Below are 21019 nucleotides of genomic sequence, written 5' to 3' on the forward strand. Positions count from 1 at the left end.
GCTAGTAGCGACCTCTTTGTACCACAAGCGGAACACACGGTGATTTTTCATTCTTGTTCCGGCCAACACCATGGGCAAAATTAACATGATGAGTATTAATTATTCACAAGGCTACAAACAAAATAAATACATGTACAATGATGTACAATCATGTACATTAATTAGTTTATTTCCTTTGCAACCCCCCTATGTCTAGGTACATTGAGGGAAAACAATTATTGTTTGGTCTCTGCCACTTCTGTGTGCAGGGAAATCATCAAAGCACATCAGCGAAATTTCACAATTCACAATCATTTCTCGCTCTACTCCTGTCTCCAGTCCCGTCTCGACTCCGCGAGTTTTCAGTTCGACTCGCGATTTCGCGAATGACTGATAAGCTGAAGAGTTTTTCCGGTTAAAATAACAAAAGCAATCACGAACTGTTTATCTGGAATAAATTTCTCTAGTGGAGAAGTGGATTGATTCCTTGATCGATCACTTATTACAATGTAAGTTATCTCGATCACCTTTGAAAATTTGGTGTGCATGTGTTATCTCTTGTGTACTTGGTAATACGCACATAAATTCAGGAGTTTTCACTCATTACTTTGATGTAATTACCAAGTAAATTATTTAACCGACTTGAATTCAATCAAATGATAATGGGGAAAAGCTAACTGTTCCAGGAACAACTCGTCATTCTGTTGATTGGTTAATCGTTAATTAAACCGTGCAATTAAGTAGTAATCTCATGGATATTCCCAAGTTTCAAGTTTTTCTGTTTTTTTCAACAGCTTTGAAATAAAAAATTTCTCGTGATTCAGAGGAAGCGTTTGTTATCAATGACTTCAAATTTTCGAGACTATCTCAATAATTTGTTGCAATTCCTCGTTATAAACCTTTTATTTTCAATTTTCCATGTGCGTCACACAATCGTCAATGAATGGAATAATGGAGCAATTATTTTTCTTTTTTTCCCATATTTCGTTGTTTTTTTCTCTAGTAAAGTTTATCTCCCTGCCATATGTGAAGCGCACGTAGTTCAGAAATCATTTTGAAAGTCTACATGAATTTTGTAATCCAGTCTCTATCGTCATTAATTTTCTATAAATAATAATTTAGTAATTAATTTAAAAAAATGAATTCATTAGCGCATTTATTGATAAATCATGAATTATCCACTGTTCATGGATTTTTATTTTTTGATGAACACTTGGATGTTAAAAGTCGAACATGGGATTAAACTATTGGACCCGCCTGTCCAATATATTCAATATTTCAACGTGATTTAGGAGGAATTGATAGTACGATTATTATCGATGTTTTCCACTTTATAAGACCATCTTTTTTATCATATTTCATCACCTCCGAAGTTTTAATTTCAATTTTTAATTTACATCACAGAGTTTCCGATAAATAGGGAACGAGCGCCATTATTTACCTACTTTTTCACACATTTTGCTTTTTCTTTCTTTATTTATTTCTTTATCTCACTCTCCGGTCATATGTGAAGAGAGCAATGTTCACAAATGTTCTTAAATTCCCAATTATCAATTTCTATATTTATATATGTATTAATATTAATTCTAGTAAGTCTAGAATTTTTTTAATTCCATCATTATTTCCTCCACCAATTATTTTCTATAAATAATGCTTGGGTAATTAATACTTAATTGACGCATTAATTTGCCAATCATTGTTTTTCATAATTTATCAATTTTCATTTACGGCACTGTTGACGAATACTCGAATGATAATGTATCGAAGATGAGGTGAGAGACAAAATCGAGGGAATTGATAGATTCGATGATTAAATAATTGGTCGGGCCCCGTGTCGTCTTCCGAGATAATCACATACTCCATTTTTTTCTTTTAACAAAGACAACGATAAAATAATTGATCATCCAGTCTGTTATCACCAATAAACATTCGGAAATTCATATTCCAACTAATGGAAATGAAATCGAGGGAAATGGAGGGTTCGTTTATACAAAGACATTTAACAGTTTTTGCATTTTGGATTGTTACTTAATCGTGCTGTTCTATCACTGAAAAATGCACTCGATCGATCATCCACATCAACAGGTATTCGTCTTCATGAATAAATCGAAGGAGAAGCGAGTCGGATATTGTTTTTGATTTTATGTTATGACATTTTTGCTAATAAATTAGCACTTTGCTTCTGAATGAGTCTGTATGCCATATAATATTGTGTTTATCGTCTGAATCATTCAATATATTAAATATTATACGTGTGCCAAAGTTATATCGACGACGGGTCAACACTGGGTTAATGTTGAGCCAACATTGGGCCAACCTTGAACCAACCAGTGTTATCACGAATGGGAAAAATGATAGTTAACGTTAACTTTGTCAATCGAGTCTCTCTCCCCTCTTTGAACAATTCTTTTTATTTGTAACTTGTCTCGCTGGCCGGAAAAACCCGGCGGCCTATCGAATGGCTGTAATTCCTTGTGTTCGTGTACATGCACATCGAGACAAGCCCGGGTCCTTGATGAGTTGGTGGAGGTCATGGTAGCAGTTCGGATGACGATCTCCCTTTGTGTTGAAGCACGTATGAGTGAGACAGGTTCATTATCATATGAATTATTGGTGTTGTGGGGCTTTCAGAAATTTTTTATCGGGATTATTCATGGATTATATACTTCGGGGAAGACGGCATTGAGCCTGGGGACTCCTCGGAAATGGAGAATCCAGTTGTTTAAACTTGATATTCAGTAATTAATTAATTAAGTAATTTTTTAACGACTTGTGAACCTCAATCGACTCGAAGACTTACGTTTTCTAATTTTTGAAATTGCTGATTATCTTCGGGAAATGATTTTTAGCAGAAAATGTCACCAGAAACCATTTGTAGCTAATTAAATTTTGCATAAATAAAGCTTTGTTACTTCCTTCTTAAAATCAACTCCATTGAACCAGAATGACTCATTAAATTTAACTCCTGAACTGCGAAAATTAATTTTTCGTGGTCAGATAATACTTTTTGTCATTATTATCGTCTAGTTTTATCTTCGAGTCTATTTTATGTTTTCCTCTTGGGAAATAATAAATAAACAACGTTAATGAGCTGCAGTTTTCCTCGATAGAACTTTAAGTGACAAAATTCGGCGATTATTTTTACACTCTAACAAAAAACAGGAGCGAATAGCATTCCGGAAGTCGACAGTGTCTTGATAAGCAAAACATTATTTTTAGATTGGGGAAAATGCCGATACTCGCGGACTTATCCCGCCGGTTACACCTGTTGACGACGGACGCCAAGCCCGATCCCCCCCGAACACACATAAATGATAACACCAATAATCTGGGGCCGAGATTGAGTCCAAAATCAGCGCCAGCGACGCCGGAAGTTGAGAGAACAGATGAGGGTAAGCGGGATAGACGTAGCTCGGTGCCAGAGGGTTCGTCCGACAGCGAGAAAGAGAGAAGGAGTTCTACAGAGACGAAAAGGACTCGATATAAAACCAAAAGCCACAGTACGAAAAATGGTGAATACCTTTTCAACGGTTTTGATAAATATTTTTTGTAAATAAATAATTTACACTTAAGTGATCATTGATTCCAGGACAAACAGCGAATATTGTAAACTACAACATCGTAAATTCTAGTGGTGTAAAAATAGGAGCGACGACGACGTACGTGTGCAACGTCAACCAGTACCCAGGAAGCCCTCCGAAGGAGGCCAGCAGCCCTGGGAGGACTTCCCCCAAACAGAAGTGTACATCAATGCCAGACGAAGTCGAATCCCTGTGGAGGGAGAACAGTCCTGTGACTCTTGAAGACATGTTCGTGATAAAGATTCATTTGGGGCTCGGGTGGAAGGATGTCTTCAAGGGTTTGGGGTACTCGGATGGACAACTGGAACAGTTCGAGGAGCACCACAAGGATAAGGGCCTTGATGAGGTAATAAACGGAATTTATGTAATTTTTGAAGTCGTTAATTGAGCCGTTAATTGAATAGGTAATTTATCAAACGCTATTGGACTGGAAGCAATCATCAGGAAGTGAAGCAAGACTGGGGGTCCTAATAAAGGCCTTGTGGAGGTGTCAGCAGTACGATTGCGCTGGGAGGCTAGTCCAGTCCCACAAAAATCTCTGAATAAACATTCTCAACGTGAGCGCTCACTTTTCACACTTGTGTCGTCTCAACTTATCGCCTGACATGGATACATCATCGATAAGAATTATTAATCGTTCGAAAAGCAATAATTAATCTGATTGAGAGCTCAATTCAATCAACTTATTTTGATTGGTGATTGTCAATTGAAAATCAATGGACTCTTGTTACTGTTTGACTATATTTTTATTGAATAAACGTTTTTTTTTAACCGTGTCGATATGATTTATCCAAAAATATAATTTATTGAGTGAAAGTACGAATTCTTCATCTCTGGATATTTGGTCAATTTTTTTGAATCAGTCGTAATTTCTTGGTAAATATTCTTGGAACTACTTAAAGGAAATAATAATAATAATAATTTGAAATTTTTGTGTTGTAATTGCAGAGTTAAAATTAATCAATAGAGCGCAATTCTGTTTACCACTTCATTGCGAATTCAACAATCTTTCCCATCTCACTAAAATAATTCATCATCAAATGCGAGTGATATGAACTCGTCACAGTAATACATATCGCAATTACACTTAACCCTATAAATATTAATTAAGTCAGAAATAAATTCAGTGAAAAATTGACTAAACCAGAACTTTTCAAGTTCTTAGTGTACAAACTAATGCGTTAAAAAAAGAGAAATCGTGCCCCCCTTTAATGCTCACGTAATACAGTACAAAAATTATTCCTATTTACACTAGCGAAAAATTTTCCAATAAAACTCAGAATTACTGAAAATTATCGAGTGAAGTAGGATTTGATCCATTAAGAATTGCTTGATCATTCGGATGCTGCTCCGATTTTTGGTGAACTCACTGGTGATGTGAGCAGTCTCGACTCCCTCTCTGACTGTCTACAGCGCTCGAAGATCCTCGTCTTGCACTTCTCGAACTGCACGAACATCTCCTCCATGCTCTGGTCAGCATCGAGGATTATGACTGGAGCTGGCACATCGAATAGGGTTCTGTGGTACAGCCAGTCTTCGTGGATTTGGTGGACCTGTTCGAGGTATTCCAATGAGACGAGGTTTTCTTCTTGTCGGGCACGAGCTCGCATTCTCTTGTAGACGATGTCAGGAGTTGTTCGTAAGTACACTGCAACAAAAAGGGAATAATCACAAATTTATTGATTCAGTGAGGTCTAAGGAGAATTGTTGATTGATTTATTTATGTAACTTTAGATTTGAGCTTCAAGATCTTATATGATAATTTACCTATCAAGTCTGTTTCGATGAGTGCATGGTTGATACACCAGTCGTACCATTTTTCTAGTACAGTGGCTTCAACCTCCTTCAAGACATTCGTTCTTTTCATGTTCTCGATGAAGCAGCGAGCACTGTAGACCGATCTCTCCATGATTTTATAGGGGAGAGGTGACTTCATCGTGTGGAGTTGCAGCATTGTCAACTGCACGTACGACTGGAAGAGGCAGGCATACCTCCCAGGGTCTTTATACATCAAGTCCTGTGAGTGAAATAAAATAAGAACAAAATATACAGTTTAATTTTCATTTTAGAGAAATCATTCCTCTAAAATGAAAAGTATTTCTCTGGTAATTTGTTTACCAGAAGATTCATCCCCTCGACATTTCTCCAGAGTTCCACAGGCTCCTGCAGGACCATTGTGTTATTGAACTGCTTGAAATTATTTAGAAATGTCGTTTTACCACTTCCAATGTTCCCTTCTATGCACACAGTGAAGGGACGTCTGCTCTGGTTCCGGGGGGACGCCATTTTTGCGATTAATATGAATCCACGTCTTCCTAAAAATAATTACAAACCCCATTTTTTCACATGAAACATCATAAATCGGTGATAAACATCATTGGATTACTCTTTATGCATTTGACTGATCCCTGATATTCGTTCGCTGAAAAAAAAATTGAAGAAGTGCGAAAACATCTACGAGGTTATTTTTGGCATTACATTTTTGTTGAATAACTCAGAATCTACTCAGGATGGGAAAAATTTCACGTTAGCATTCTTGGTAGCTGATCATTTTCCCAACAAAAACGTTCTTAATGAATAATCTCCTACCTCTCTTGGGTTCTCAGATCTTCCCCACCAACTGGTCCCAACAAATTTTAATGGACTTTTGATTTCACTGGTCAACCGTCAAAAATTAAAATTCTGTACCAGGTTTCGTCGTGATCCCCGATGTTGTCAACTTCCAGAAAATTAATCCAACTAACGATTAAATGTAACTTGACCGATATTAAATCACTGCGGAATTCTTGAACAAAATCCGGGGGTTATCTAACATAACACAAACAGTTGAATCAAGTCAGGAGAGGATCTTGGAGGACACAGGGGACAGGTTCTGGGTATGGTCTCTAGCCTCTGAACAACACACAACTGGTCGTTGAAGCCCGCCAAATACCTCCATTCCCGCCAAAAGGTTTACCCGGAATTATTATTATTGAGCTTGTGATCCGAAGTGTCAGAGGGCGACTAGAATTTTGAAGCGTTTATTTGCTGACTTCAGACTGTTCCATGAAGGACGAATAGAAGCGGAAAATCGATCATAAATAGTTTCCATAGTTTTCCCTATGGTCTATCGGTTGATTTTGAGAATTCTCACAAAAATGAATGATTTTCCCGGTATAACAACGATTCAGTATTTTTTAATGGCCTCCAGAAGTTGAGGACTTGTTGACGCACTTCCTGCGAGGTCAATAAGTCGTTTATCCCCTGGTTTTCATGCATTTCCATGGACTTACCTAATGACACCATTTTCTGACGATTATCCTGGCACTGAGATTTGTTTCGAACGTCGTCCTATTATTTTACTTGATCCAACCGGAGTAATGATGATTTCTAATGGTGATTGGCAGGACCATGAGGCACCGGCAGACACCAACATGTTAGTATAGCCCAGTCGGTAAGAGAGATCCCGCCAGTGTCGATAGAACTTTTTGAGGCGGCATTATACAGATCGAATGTCAATGAAAAATGCAGTAAAAAATTGTTTTTTATTTGTGAGTCATGTGTGACTCTTCCAGGGGTCAAAGAATAAGTTTCCTGACTCTCGAATGACATGTCGAGTATGTAAAAAATAAATCTCACTCTACGCTGTAATGATGCAACCATTTTTTTAAAGAAACAAAGCTTATCAGTTTATATTGAGATGAATTGTTTTTGCTTTCGAAGATGTTTTAAACTTCTGCACATAGTTGCATGTTTCAGTTTTGTTGCAGTACTAATACTAATGGCGAGTTTCATGAGGCCTCCACGATAATTTACGATGGCGTAAGAGTCGTAGCCGCAATTTTTAAAAAAGAAAACCCGAGGCTCTGGCCTAATGGCCAGAGGCGTTCCAGTTCTCTGTGCAACCAGGAGCTAAACAGAACGCCAGCACTAGTTAACATCACTCGAAGTTACAAACTATTCTGGTGTATAATTTCGGTGAGTCAGTATTATTTTATAATTATCTTCGAATTAATATATATTTTCCAGTATTGAAATCATTCAGCTCGAAACTGCAGATTTTTTACTCATTTCTTTGTGAATTTCTGCTCTTTACATCTAAAGTAATTTTTGTTAGACAACTCAAGTGTGTTTCGCACTTTCAAAATTACCAATTGAATGAAATTTACTGGATAATTTTTTTATGGAAAAAACGGGAAATTTGTGCAGAATTTTCTTTTAGAAAAAAAATCAAGAGAGAATTGAAGTTTTTTGCCTTAAAAATAGTGATGGGCGGTTTCAATACATCGAATGATTGAAAATAAATAATGGATTATAATAATTAATGGCCAGTGTCTTAGTGCCATTATTAATTGGTCAAAAACAGTAGAAATAAATAGGGAGTGATGGCTTGAACAGATCAGGAAATTGATAATTGACGATAATAATCGGTCTATTGGAAGCATCCTCCAAAGGGAATACAATTCAATAGATGCATTGAACCGAATCAAAACTGCAACCGATACTCTTCACGAATTATGACTGATCAAATGGAAATAGGATGCATCAAGAATAAGAGATCACGATTGAATTCAATACAGTGGGAGTGTGTGTGTAACAGTGGAACGTGGTCTCCGGAAGCCCCAATATTCAACTGGCCCCCATAATCCCGAATTAGAAATAACATTTTGAATTCTAATGGCACTTGGAAGTGCATAGAAATCATTCAAACTTGGCAATTCACCAAGTCACGCATCCCCTATTTCCGTTAAAAAATGGGCATTCAGAAGAGGAAGCCGATGGCTTCCATGAAGTCTAGACTATAATTCATCAGGAGAATTCATTTTTGGGGGAGGGGGGCCGTTAACAAGATAAAGAAAAATCGTGATCTCGGGAGGAGAATAATATTAGAATAACTAGGAATTATCTCGAGGAGATAAGGAGCAACTAGAGGAATTCTAGGCTCTATCTACCCCACGAGACCATTCCCCGATTGAAAAATTATCGAAAACGAATTTTTCAATATTTTGAAAAAGATAAATCGTAAAAAATAGTGAGCTTTGTTGACTAGGGTTTCGTTTAATTATCTCCAAAGCTACCGATCTGACGAGAAGTTTTTAAGACAACAAAATTCGGAGGATTAAATGGCCTACGAAAAATGGCTTATGACATTTTCCTGTAAATTAAAACGAATGGAGAATGCCGTTCACTATTTCTTGCTCTAAACCTCGAGAAACAGCCGAAATTTCGCAAAAAGTGAATGGATCATATCTCATCTCCCTGTACATTCCCTCGCGGGCATTCGGTGTGATGACCCTCGGATGAATAACACCAGTCATCCTGTAATTAATCCCTTCCTCCCCTTCTGCACAATTTGTTTTAAAGATTATTTTCATTCATCCGGAGAACGTCAATGAAAATCTCAATGAAACATTCATTCACAATTGATATTTTCAGTTTCTGGCACATTGGGAGTAACATTGTATCCATATTTATTAATTAATTTATCAGCAATCAATTAATTTTCCTGCCAAAAAAAATTCTGTATCATATTCATTAAGAAATACGGGAAATACGAGTGAAATACGAGAAAATATTGCCATTTTATTTCCTGTCCCATTTTTTATCCCGTTGATATTCAGAATGGAATTTGAATAGGGTTTTGTTTATCACGGAAATTGGAAATATGGGAATTATTCGCGCGTGTGATATATTAATTCAATAACCAAGTGGTCCAAGATAAGAGAGTCTACCAGGTCAGGAAGATGACCTCTTCATCACACCCGGAATTATCTTTCTATTGCGAATAGCAGTGCTGAAAAAAAGAAGTTTCTAAATTTCATAGTTATTACGTGATAGATAGCTCGAAAACTATCGGATTTATCGAAAAAAGTGAAGAACTATTATTCGTAGCGCATCAAATTCTCTACATAAACTATTTATATATATTTTGTGCTAAACCTCTTCCTCTGGAAGGTATTTATAATTGAATTAGAAAAGTGATTTCGCAGAATCGCGTATTTCACGTTCTTCTCGAACAATAAATAATTCCCTGGGGAAATCTAGTCACGTCTATTTGAAAAATAATATCCAGTATTTCGAAATATAATACATATGTATAAGCCCGAGAAAAACATAATGGATTAAAAAATAAACTGATTTGCAAAACGAAGTGGGGAACAAAATTTAAAAAATCGTATGTCTCGATTTGTTATGTTCTCTTGAGTTCTGTTATTGTTTGCTTAAGGCATGAGTCAAGGTCTTTGCCCCTGGATGAAATCATTTGGGCGGTACCAAGTTCAACGTGCAACCCGAGAAACTCCTGCACTTGATTATAAATGACTCGGTCTGTTGCTCGAACCGTGGAAATCAGATCTTGGAGTTCATGGACTCTGCGAATGCATCACGAGCATCAACTATTCCCCTTGTGCAACAATTTTTTGTTTATATTTGAACGTGCAACATGGAAAAAGGCAGTTTGCGATAGGCTGCTGGGCCCTTGGTATCGTAAGAAGTGGAGTTATTGGAGCCATGTGGCTGGGGTACTCAGCCATCTGCCTCCTCCCGCAATAATAACGTGGTCAAAGAACCCTCGAGTGCATTTTTTATCACCTGAGATTTATTCTCAGCCTCGAGATATTTTTTTATCTGGCGATAAAGTAAATTGAGAATGAATGTGAAAAAAAATCTACCGAATTTTTATGGGGAGTCCTATCAATCTTTGGAAAATTTTAGCGCACGATTTCACAGGTTTAATTTGTAATAAAAAATAAGTTGAAAGACTAGAGGAAAAATCGGAAAATATGAATAGGATTTCTGCACGCAAATATCTCGATTGACCGCTTTGTCCTGAATTTGAATTTTACATGCGTAAAAAGATTAATTGTTGATAATCTTCGTACAAAATCGCAGGGACGAGTCTCAGGATATTAGAAAGGAAGAGACACATCAGGGAGGATGAGACTCCTGGCGATTTCGTTTGTCTTGCTCCACCTAATTCTCGTCGTTAATCGATCTGACGCTCGTGAAATCACGTAAGAAACCATTTTATTATCCTCCACTTTATTTCGAATTAAGAAATTACGCCGATGGGTTTTTGATTGATTTTTATGGGAAAGAGTGACCCCACAAGTGGTGCAAACGAGACGAGGAAAAAATTGCAGAAGGATTTCTTGTCGTTTTATTTTTACTTTTTGCAACTTCGGAAAATTTCCCGGAGGCAATTGTCATCTCATGAATTTTTTTTTCCGTCAAGGCATGAAGATATCAAGGATGCCATGCTGAGTCTCGTCCACATGATGCGGGAAAACACAGAGAAGCTGGAGAGGCACGAGGTCAGAGAGCGTCAATTGGGTGAACAAGTTAAAAAGGCCATTAGTCTTTTATCGAAAAGAGTCTCAGCTATTGATGGACTCAAGACGCATCTCACCAAGTTGGATGAGAGAATCGGAGGAATTGAGCAGTTGATTTCGCAGGTTTAATCGAATTTCAATGTAAATTAGAAAAAAGGTAGCAGAAAAATTGGCGAATAGACGATAAGCGGTTGATTTTGACCAAAACAAATTTTTTCTCGGAAGCTGTAGGGTTTGGAAAAAAATATTCCCTAAACTTTTTGTTGAACATTAATTCGTCTACAAAAGTTCCTTATGTCATTTTCTCGTAGGTGTAATATATTTCGATATATTTCTAGAAATAATGGAACTCGTTATTTTTTTAGAGGGACGAGAGAGAGAGAGTTCAAATGCAAAAAACAGCAGACGGCGTTGAACTCTTGGAGAGTCATCTAAACAGTTGGTTCACGAATGTGGATAACAAACTTGCTGAGAATAATCGGCGAACCGATACCGAAGTACCGAGAATTCACGATAATAGGCCTTCGGAGATAATGGTAAAACTCAATAAAACCGAGGCCGCTATTGGTGGTGAGCTCGCAAGACTGGAGTTTGCACTCGAAGCTATTAACAATAAGCTGGGAGATGGACCTGCAAAGCTTCTCGTTGTATCTGAAGAGGTATTTTTCATGTACTATTAGTGGAATTTCTCTCCTAGTCCTAAAATATCCACTGTTTTTCCACGAAAAGACATGAAAGTAAGTTCTTCATCACTCCATTGAAGAAACATCTCCTTCTCATTCCGAACAGCTTCAGCTGAATATTGATCTACTGAAGATTATCAATGAATAAATAAATTGCCATCATCGTAATCCCTTCTCAGTGCTCCCCCTTGGAATTTCATTCCGAAAATCCTTCCAGGTGACTAAGATTGGAACTAGAATCAGCGATATCGAAGCTTCCCTGGAGGTTCTGAAGTCGAAGGCTCAGCAACTTCACGAGAAGGTGGGTGAGAGGAAGGAGGACGTCAGCCCCACACTTGAGGGACAGACCCAGATGCTGGAGAGACTGAAGGAACTTGCTGAAGAGACCTCCGAGAGGATTCAACAACTTCCAAAGTACATCAAAAATTTATTTCTTATTTTTTTAGGTTTCGCACTTATTCTTCCCTCGATGTTCTAGAACAACTGACGTTCATGGCCTTCATAACGAGACACAAGCAGTTCTCCAGGAGACAAAGCATGCGCTGAGGGAAGCTATTGCTCGTGAGGTGCATGAAGTCAACGGGAAAGTGCAGGAGACGAATCAAGAAACGAAAGATGCAATCGGGGAATTGAGGTGAATTTAATAAAAGATTGGGGACTTGAATGACTAATGACTTCATGATTCCCTGCAGATTGGATCTTGCGAATAATGCAGATCGTGTGAATGAGGAACTCAAAGACCTGGGGAAAGGCCAGTCAGTGATGGTCTCCATGGCAGATCACGTTCTGGACACGAAGAAACGAGTGGAATACGGAGTTCACCAGATTCTCCTAGAAGTTGGGGATTTGGTGAAGGCACAGAGTGTTCACATCAATGACACCCTCAACTCTAGATTCGATGGAATCTCCAACGATATAATGGACAATCAGAATGGGGCGGTTGCTAATTTAACCACAAAGATGGAGCAGGAGATGAATCAGGTGATTGGAAGACAGGCAATTCAGTTGAAAAGTTTTAAAAGGGTTTTAATTTATCAGTTTTGAATTGTGCAGGTTTGGAGACAGATCAATGTCATGTACCAGCAAATGACTGAGAGTGCTAAAGCTCTGGATAAGCTTCACAAGCAGAATGAAGCCTATGTCAATGGGACTACTACGACCATGGGGGGAATGGAGAGCAAAGTGAGGGCAACGAAAAAAAGATCCAATTAATTTTTTCCTTTGTATAAAATCAGGGGAATTATTCGTTTAAATATTTCTCAGGTCGGAGAGATCACGAAACGCATGGCAGAGGTTGACGAGAACCTGAACTACCTCCTGGGCAGGCTCTCCCTGGTGACCCAGGAGTTCAACCAAATAAAATCAGGACTGGGTGCCGCATTGGACAACATAAAGGCCTCGTTCAAGGAGGTCCAGGAAAAAGCCAATGACCTGAGCAATCCTGGCCCGCATCCTGTCCCCGAAAACTACAAACAGATGGATGAAACGCCTAAGAACGAGGACGGGCATATACCGGAGATCATAAGTCACGTTAAGTCGTATTAAAATGGACGGATACTTATTGTCCCTCATTCATTCAGTCCAAATCTCAGTCAAAAAATGCTTTGAGGATCTACGAGAGATAAAAGACGTCTTGGGAAAAAATCATATCCACTATTTGAAAAATTTGTAACTAATTGAATTTATTGGCGCGGTTATCTCGTATGGGAGTGAGTTTACGAGGAAATGTGACAGAAACTTTTACGTGGAGAGAAAACGTGGAGAATAAAAAATGTTTCGTGGTATTTGCTCATAGAACCGCTCACTGACGAGACAAATTCAAAATTTTTGCAGGTAATTTTTTGCAAAAAAAGATCCTCCATTTCCCAAGGAGATTTATTTCGCATTTTTCCCTTTAGTATTATTATCTCACCCAATTATCGTAGACATAATTCCACGTATAATTAGTCTAGAATTTTTGTAAATGCCTCTAACCCTCGGAAAAGCCATCAGAACTTAAAATCAGGGAGAAAATTAACGTACAGGAAGATGGGAGATTCTTTGTAACGAATTAAATCATCAATATTGTCGCCTGTCAACAAATTTGTTTTTACTATTTACTTATTTCATCAATAAATCTTATGACATTCGTTCTGAACATTTTTGGTTTAATTCATACGTTAATTAGTGTTTAGATTCGTTTCCATATTTTGTTATTTTTCATCGCATTTTTCAATTATCATTATTTGTTTACTATTTACACATCATCGTACCTAAGTATACATATGCTACATATTTACTATTTTCTTTATACTTGATATATTTAGTGTACGTTCTTGTTTTTTTTTCTTTTAATTCATCTGTTTTTCCCCCAAGGAATTTATCTCCAGCCAGTGGATCTGCTTGCGTCTATTATCTCGTCTTTTGGAACTGGATTGAAGTTTTTTTTTCACGCAATGTACAAAAAGTTTATGGTTAATCTAAATGCCAAACGATTTCATAGTAGAAGCGAATTGAACTGTTGTCAAATGGAATACGAAATTTTTTGTGGATAATTTCCTGATCTGCTGAAGAAGTTTATTAACATTTTGTGTTCAACTCAATGTTTTTCGCGATATTTATGAGAAACTCCTTCATTTATTTGTCTTGGAAATTTTTTACGATTCCACTTTTTCGAAATTATCTGGAAAACTGTGACAATTAAAGGGAAATCCTTCCAAACCGATTTTTTCTTACTCGAGAAAGTTCTTATTCCAATTGATAACAGCAATTGATTTTCCCGTTTTTTTTCACTCATTAAATTATTCTCTCCTCAGCCCTTTAACAACTAAGCCTAATTACATAACGTGACGGTGAGGATTTAGTTTTTTTTATAAAATTTGATGTGCACACTTACAAATTAAGAATTCAAAGGCGATGGATGGTTTTGAGTGAAAGGCAGTTTGTTTTGTTTTTTTTTTTCAATTTTCTAATTCTTTTTTTTCGCATATCGTCTCTCGGGGAGGGAAAACACCCACGATATTACTTTTAATTACTCATTTTGTTCTCGTTTGGTTCCAAGAAATAATCTTTCTTGCTAGGACGTTGGAAACAGTCTGGGCTTTCGGCTTTCAACTAATTTCATTCCACAATTTTTTCGCTTTTTTGTCTCTGCACCTCTTCATCCTCTCGACCTCGAACGAACGAAATAATCGTAATTGTCTTGAGTGGAACGAAATGTACAGAAAAATGACGGCAAAGAATATGTTTTTTTTTCAAAAAAATTCAGCGGTGAATCTGGTAATTGGCTAATTATCATGGTAACGAGTGACACTGTAAGAAATTTCAGGAATTTTTTTTGCGACAACCAAAAGGTTCTTGTCACATTTACCCCTAGAATCACTCGTTTACGAGATAAACTCGAACTTACCCCTTCACGTCTGAATTAATTCAGCTCTCCTTCTGTAATAAGCGCACACCGTCTTATTAATCCTCGTGTCTATTATTGTTTATCGGTTTTTGTATAAATCCAAGCGTCATCAAAGCCGTTTACAAGCCCTAATGTACATTAAATAGCTTAACTATGTACTTGATCCGCAGAATTTCGTGATTCATTGTGCGAAAAACTTGAATTAACAATTGAAACCAATAAATTATTTGACAAAAGTGAATAAAAATTCCTCTGAATTTTTTTTCGCTACAATTAATCCCGAAAATCTCTAATCAATCAGTGAATTAGTCAATCAATCAACTAATTAATTCAATTGCTTGACTCATTCGTCTTTTCTTTACAACGACTAATAGCCTAAGCCAATACCGTGTAAATTAATTATTCACAATTTCATCGTTTCAATTACTGGACACACATGGAAATTTAAAATGTAAAAGATTTGAAGACTCGTGTGGTGGAAGTTGCACATGTACACAATTCTCACATAACGAGTGTTATTTTTTTATTCATTTTCATTAGACTTTTCTTCATCCATTCTCGCAGAAAAAATATAATCCTCAAATATCTTGTATTTTTTTTTTTATTTTATGTTTTATGGGCGGGGGCGGGGGGGAGGCACGACTGAAGCCAAGATACAAAAAGTTCACTTTACTCTTTATTTCTTATTCAATATTCTTCTTCTTTATTCAATAAAAATCATGATCTCACATCATTTGTACGCAGTGTTGTGGCTTGGTTAATGTAACATTTCTGTAGTAGACGACATGAGAATTGATTAATTTATTTTTGCCTGCTGAGATTATTTAGCCAAGTGGTAAAACAAGAACACTCGTTTGTACCACTTCACTACTGAATTGTCTTTCGATCGCGGAAATTTTATATTCTTCAGATTCACTGCTTGTGATTGTTAACGTTGTGTTAACGAATATTCATCACTTGTATTGTATCTTAATCTCTTAATTAATTTTATAATTCATGTAACAGATCGTTGAATCCAAAGTTGAAAAAGTAAGAATGCAATGGAGAGATTGATCAATATTTGGTAGAAGAAACAAATTAGCGAATTTATCATTCGATGGGCCATTAGGTCTAAGAATTTATCGATGTTGAATGGAGTCAGAACATCGGAATCAATGTTATCCATTTGTCTTTTCAACCCCTTAAACTCCATTCAACCAAGAAATCGTGAGATTTTATTAAATTTGGTTGTGATTCTCATTACCTGATTATCATAATTACCCTTAAATCTGTATGTACATCAAGTGTGACGTTATGATTAATTATGTAAACTCCGCCCACTCGATTGAGAAACCGAAATTCAAGAAGACAAAAACAATCGAAAAAAAATCGGAGTGATTTCGTGGAGACCTACAATGATACAAATTTTGTTCCGGAAATACCTCAGAAACTAGTGCATCTGGAGGAAAAAGTGTCAAGAATTTTTTTGTAGAAAATTTCAAGGGCTGCGAAAATGTTCTCATGACATTTTTACTTAATCCCCATAGTTTCTGAGATATCCCCAAGAAAAACCTAAAGTAAATCTCTCACTTGAAAGATTCGGAAAAATTTCCACACATGACGTTTGCAAATATTTCTGGAAATATTTAATATATCAAAAAATTGTCACGAGATTTTTTTGCAGGAAATTGAATTTCCTACAAATATTTCTCGTACCATTTTTGTCTAAACCCAGCCCATCATCAGATATTGACAAAAAACTTTGCCAATCCCGAATTCTGCAATCAACTAACGGTTTTAATGGCAACGTTCATTTGATTTTCATTAATTTTCTCGTCTCTTCAACCATTTTTAATCATAGAGATCATCACAGTGACCTCAGTGACACGACAGACTCCACGTGACGTTGCACAGCAACTTTATCCCCAATTACCATTACAAATAGGAATGAATCGAAGAAATTTTCAATGAAACGTCAACAAGACGTTGCGATAAGATACCGGGGCACAATGGCATACGGATTTACATATTTTCACGCCATTCTACCCCTTCAAAATGACGATTATTTACATACGTACAGTGGATGCAGCAGCCAAAAAGAGATTTTCTCATAATTTTCTTACTTTTCACACTGATCTGATTATGAATATAAACAATTCTTATGGATCGTTGCTTAACCGTTAATTCATTAAATTAGTGAGAATTTTTTAAGTAAGTTAATGACACGATTGCCTTTGTGCAGTAAATTTTTATCGGACTTATTCTTATGTCTTTTTGAGTCAGTTTTTCACTGGATGAAATTAAAAGAAATCATTCCAATGATTTTTTTATCAAATTTATTCGAATGACTAATAAATTATCGATTCTTGAACACATTAGGACATTTCCCGTGGAAATTCACCAATAAATCTGTTACTTTTCCACTGTCAATCCCTTATGACTTCTTTGGCTCAGACCGACGGTTCAAAAAATATCATGCCAACAAAATATATTTCAACGAATTCACGAATATCTCCAGACAAATGAGCTCATGAAAAGGAATCACAGAACACTTTTGTAGCCCTTGAAATAGTCTACAAAAATGACTTGTGACATTTTCCTGTAGATCCCCTTGTTCCCCAGATATTGTCAATACGATTCGCGGGCATTTTTTTCATTTAAACGTCCTGATTCCTGCTGCATTCCCATCCCTTCTGCCTCACCCCTAATATGTTTCATAACCATTGGACAACTTTCAACAAACAATCCTTGTACTGTACCATCTCCCCACCAACCAATGATACTTTGAGCGCATTTAATATTACCAATAACATGAATTTGTCAGCGTACTTAATGTTTCAAGCATTTTATTTAAATTTATCCGTTAATCTCCCATCACCCCTCACTCCAGTAATTTTTATTGGACGATAGTTTATACTATTCAGAGGAGATAAATATCTAACACCGACTGCTTCGCTTAAGTGGTATGTTTAGATACGTTTGAAAGCTCATGACAAGCTTAGATTAATTGAAAAGTACCAGGGACTCGTAATTAATGAATCCAATCCCTTCGATTAAACCGTAAATTATTAATTTTCATTTCCTTATTCACTCCTCCGTTCCGATGATTTTATTTATCCTTGGGGTGGATTAATTTTTTTTACTCTTAATGAAGCATTCAAAATTTTATTATTTTACAGATACTCGAGTGATCCTTAACATCTGTTATTATTTGTTCCATTTATCTCATTCTCTCGCTTAGCATAGCAAAGGAATCTTTAGTTATTCATTTATTTAAGTAGTCATTATTGTTGAGTTCTATTTACACCCCCACAATGCGAATGGAAACGTCACTTCTTTTTTTTGGTAATTTATTTCATTTTTTTGGGAAATTTTAGAGAATTCTGTTTTTCATTTTTTTTTCATTATTTTCTTATTTTGAAAAATGACTAGCCTATAACAAAGCGGTGATTCGATTCAGGATACTGTGCGATTTTTAGTTTAGTACGCGAGGTGACGGTTATCGTCAGGCTCGAGGTACAAAAATGATTTTATGGATTTTATGAAATTTTTGAGATTTTTCCTTGCAAAATTTCTTCTCGCTCCTGCGGAATTTGAGATTGCGCCCTCCAGGCAAGATTGCGGTCTGTTTAGTGAGATGTATAAAGTGTCTTTTGACATTTTTGATGCACTTTATAGTTGAAATGTATAGAAAAAAATCTGGCAATAGTGAAGACTATTTTTCCCTACAACTGAGCCATTATCGCGGGCAAGAGTGCATTCAGAAAAAAATATAATGAAAGATTTTTTGTGGGGAATTCAATAAGTTACAAAAAATTATCATAACATTTTTTTCTAAATTCCCAAGTAATCGAGATATTCTCAAAAATTTTCATTGCAATTGAGAAAAAAATAAATCAATCGTAAAAATTCCACAGGAGCGCTTGTAAAGTATCTCCCTAAATATCCTCAGTGTACCACATAAAAAAGGTATTTATTCTTCAAATAAATCTATGGTAATTTAAATTCGGTGTATTGGACGCATAATGCCAGAATGCAAACATCAATGACTCCTTTCAAATCCCCAGAAGAATGTGGGATCAATTACCTTCCGAATAAAAAAAAAATACATGGACTCCAGGTCCATTGCATGCCAATAGTGATCCCCAAACAGTGAGGCAAATCCCAAGAAAGGAATAACAAAATTCCCAAATGGTATTCAGAAGGTGGCACCCTCAAACAGAAAGATAATTGATTCTTCCACAGCCTCAGAGCCTCGGGAGACATTACTTCATCATCATTTGAATTAATAAGATTAGATTTCTACCGAATGTAGGCGCGCTGCTAGCTCGACTCACTTGATGTCGATATGCGCAGCTGACGTTTGCCACGCCGTTGGGGGTGAGAGTGGTCCTAGCTGCTAGTTGATGCGATAGGACTTACAGGGCTCAATGGACTACGTCCTGAGTCCCTCAGACAACCAGTTAATGTTACAACCAACTTACGACTACCAGCATTGTTCCGATGCTCGCACAGCCAAACACCCTGCCATGTGCCCAGTGCCAATTTACCATCGGTTATTGGAATGCTCAGGGACGAGCCGAGAAAACAAGCCTTCACGTGGGCAGGCTGAAATTAAATAATTTTTTTTCAAATTCACGGATGCAGTATGTGAAAAATAAAATTATTACTATCCTCCGTACCATGTCATCAGGGCCTTCGCAACTGTGTCTGTAGGGCATGTCCTCCGGGATGATCTTATTCAACATCATCTCCATATCGTCCCTGACATCAGGATCCCAGCTCTCGTTCAAAGCTAAGCTCGCTGATGTGTGGAGAACTGCAACACAGTCAAAATCATAACCATGAAATTCGCCATTGCATCCTAAAACTTCTCAACCTAAACCTAATTCTCAATATCTCTCAGCCAAACGATCAAATTCTAAAAAACTAAATTTCGTTGTAGAATGTTTTTTTTTTCAAAATGGTAAAAAATCGTAGAATTTTCCTCAACCGAACCCCAAACATTCGCTGAGTTGTCACTATTGGTGTCATTTAACTGCTCAATCCTACCCCAATTCCCTCCGAGCCACCCAACCTCAAAACCCTCACCAACCCCATAAACCAAACATTCCTTACTCTGTATGTGACACAATCCAACCGAGAACTGCAGCAATTCGGGCACCTGCCTGAGTATTTCCTCAGTGACAAGGTGAACGCCCCGATGCTGTGGCCTGAGGTTGATCTTCCTCTGGAACCAGGCATTGCCAATTTGTATCCCCATATTTGAGGCCATTCTCCTCCCACTAGTAAACACTTTATCAACCACAAAAAGTCAAGAAATCCAACAAGTCACCACACAATTACACTATTGCCGTGAGAGTCACCTGATGATCAACGAATCATCAATGAATCAAGATTTATCGTCGTGTTCAGCATTCCCCATTGGGTGGCACCGGGGAGGGTTCCCGTTGATGCCCATTCAGAACGTTGTGGACATGTGCCAACAGCTACGAGACCCTTAAAACCACTGCTTCCATCCTCAGGTGATTATTAAATTTTTCAAGGAGTTTTTATGACTCTTGGTTCGGTCTGTTTCCTTGATTGTTAGGGCTTTTCACCTGATTTTTCGGGCTCCCTGAGCCGTTTCGATGGATTTTTCGTACTCTACGGGTGACAGGGACACTCAGGAGTGGTTAGGGGATATTTTGTGATCGCAGGTAACCTATAGTACTTCGACTTCAGCTCGGCGCGACCGATTATCGAGGCGAAAAGGTTAGGGGAGATAACGATTTACGGGAGTTTAACACATCACTGGCGACGGAATCAGTTTCCGCGAGTTTTCACGAGTATTTAGACACTTGGGGGCGGCTTCCGGAGGGCCAACGGAGGTCGGGGACCGGCTGAGGGCCCACACGAGTAGCGAAGGTCCAGTTGCGATCGTTTTTGGAATTGTCACGGCTTGAGTTTTTTTGGGTTCGGTTTGGCGGTGGAGGATGTGGGTGGGGGCTTGCGGGGAGGTTCTCATGTGGCGTAGACGGACATTGGTGAGGGTATTACGCGGGAGGTTTGAAGTTAAGGGGTGGAGCAGGATCACTTGTGGTTTTTTAGTGTTTCGGG

The 21019-nt window shown here is 37.4% G+C and overlaps 3 protein-coding genes across 6 annotated transcripts; 2 read left to right on the forward strand and 1 right to left on the reverse strand.

The window, feature by feature from the left end:
* The first annotated feature begins 316 nt into the window (after positions 1-316).
* Positions 317-4331, forward strand: LOC135165075 (uncharacterized). Of its 2 annotated transcripts, none has more exons than XM_064126015.1 (4): positions 317-488; positions 3199-3491; positions 3569-3906; positions 3965-4331. In XM_064126015.1, the coding sequence occupies exons 2-4, from the start codon at positions 3209-3211 to the stop codon at positions 4100-4102; spliced, it is 759 nt and encodes a 252-aa protein (XP_063982085.1). In that variant the 5' UTR covers positions 317-488; positions 3199-3208; the 3' UTR covers positions 4103-4331. The 2 variants fall into 2 exon arrangements, with proteins under 2 accessions (XP_063982085.1, XP_063982084.1); XM_064126014.1 differs by lacking the exon at positions 317-488 and adding an exon at positions 1680-2717.
* Positions 4285-20889, reverse strand: LOC135165073 (deoxynucleoside kinase-like). 3 transcript variants are annotated; one of them, XM_064126010.1, is made up of 6 exons: positions 20039-20889; positions 19603-19739; positions 19405-19528; positions 5679-5875; positions 5328-5577; positions 4285-5208 (listed from the first exon to the last, which is right to left on the reverse strand). In XM_064126010.1, the coding sequence occupies exons 1-6, from the start codon at positions 20193-20195 to the stop codon at positions 4895-4897; spliced, it is 1179 nt and encodes a 392-aa protein (XP_063982080.1). In that variant the 5' UTR covers positions 20196-20889; the 3' UTR covers positions 4285-4894. The 3 variants fall into 3 exon arrangements, with proteins under 3 accessions (XP_063982080.1, XP_063982081.1, XP_063982082.1); XM_064126011.1 differs by lacking the exons at positions 19405-19528; positions 19603-19739; positions 20039-20889 and adding an exon at positions 6833-6991; XM_064126012.1 differs by lacking the exons at positions 19405-19528; positions 19603-19739; positions 20039-20889 and adding an exon at positions 6150-6724.
* LOC135165068 (ninein) lies at positions 7326-13690 on the forward strand. Its single transcript, XM_064126001.1, has 9 exons — positions 7326-7517; positions 10431-10552; positions 10774-10993; positions 11236-11529; positions 11771-11967; positions 12032-12187; positions 12246-12534; positions 12607-12735; positions 12817-13690. The coding sequence occupies exons 2-9, from the start codon at positions 10476-10478 to the stop codon at positions 13096-13098; spliced, it is 1644 nt and encodes a 547-aa protein (XP_063982071.1). The 5' UTR covers positions 7326-7517; positions 10431-10475; the 3' UTR covers positions 13099-13690.
* Positions 20890-21019: the final 130 nt, after the last annotated feature.

Source organism: Diachasmimorpha longicaudata, chromosome 8 (genome assembly GCF_034640455.1).
Source record: "Diachasmimorpha longicaudata isolate KC_UGA_2023 chromosome 8, iyDiaLong2, whole genome shotgun sequence".
Classification (NCBI taxonomy): domain Eukaryota; kingdom Metazoa; phylum Arthropoda; class Insecta; order Hymenoptera; family Braconidae; genus Diachasmimorpha; species Diachasmimorpha longicaudata.

Coding starts and splice junctions, on each gene's coding strand:
- LOC135165068 (XM_064126001.1), top strand. CDS start 10,476: ATGAGACTCCTGGCGATTTCGTTTGTCTTGCTCCACCTAATTCTCGTC. Junction 10,994..11,235: donor TTGAGCAGTTGATTTCGCAG/GTTTAATCGAAT, acceptor TTATTTTTTTAG/AGGGACGAGAGAGAGAGAGT. Junction 11,968..12,031: donor AGGATTCAACAACTTCCAAA/GTACATCAAAAA, acceptor TCGATGTTCTAG/AACAACTGACGTTCATGGCC.
- LOC135165075 (XM_064126014.1), top strand. CDS start 2,512: ATGGTAGCAGTTCGGATGACGATCTCCCTTTGTGTTGAAGCACGTATG. Junction 3,492..3,568: donor AAGCCACAGTACGAAAAATG/GTGAATACCTTT, acceptor CATTGATTCCAG/GACAAACAGCGAATATTGTA. Junction 3,907..3,964: donor AGGATAAGGGCCTTGATGAG/GTAATAAACGGA, acceptor TTAATTGAATAG/GTAATTTATCAAACGCTATT.
- LOC135165073 (XM_064126010.1), bottom strand. CDS start 20,195: ATGGCCTCAAATATGGGGATACAAATTGGCAATGCCTGGTTCCAGAGG. Junction 5,578..5,678: donor TCGAGGGGATGAATCTTCTG/GTAAACAAATTA, acceptor TTTCACTCACAG/GACTTGATGTATAAAGACCC. Junction 5,209..5,327: donor CATCGAAACAGACTTGATAG/GTAAATTATCAT, acceptor TTTTTGTTGCAG/TGTACTTACGAACAACTCCT.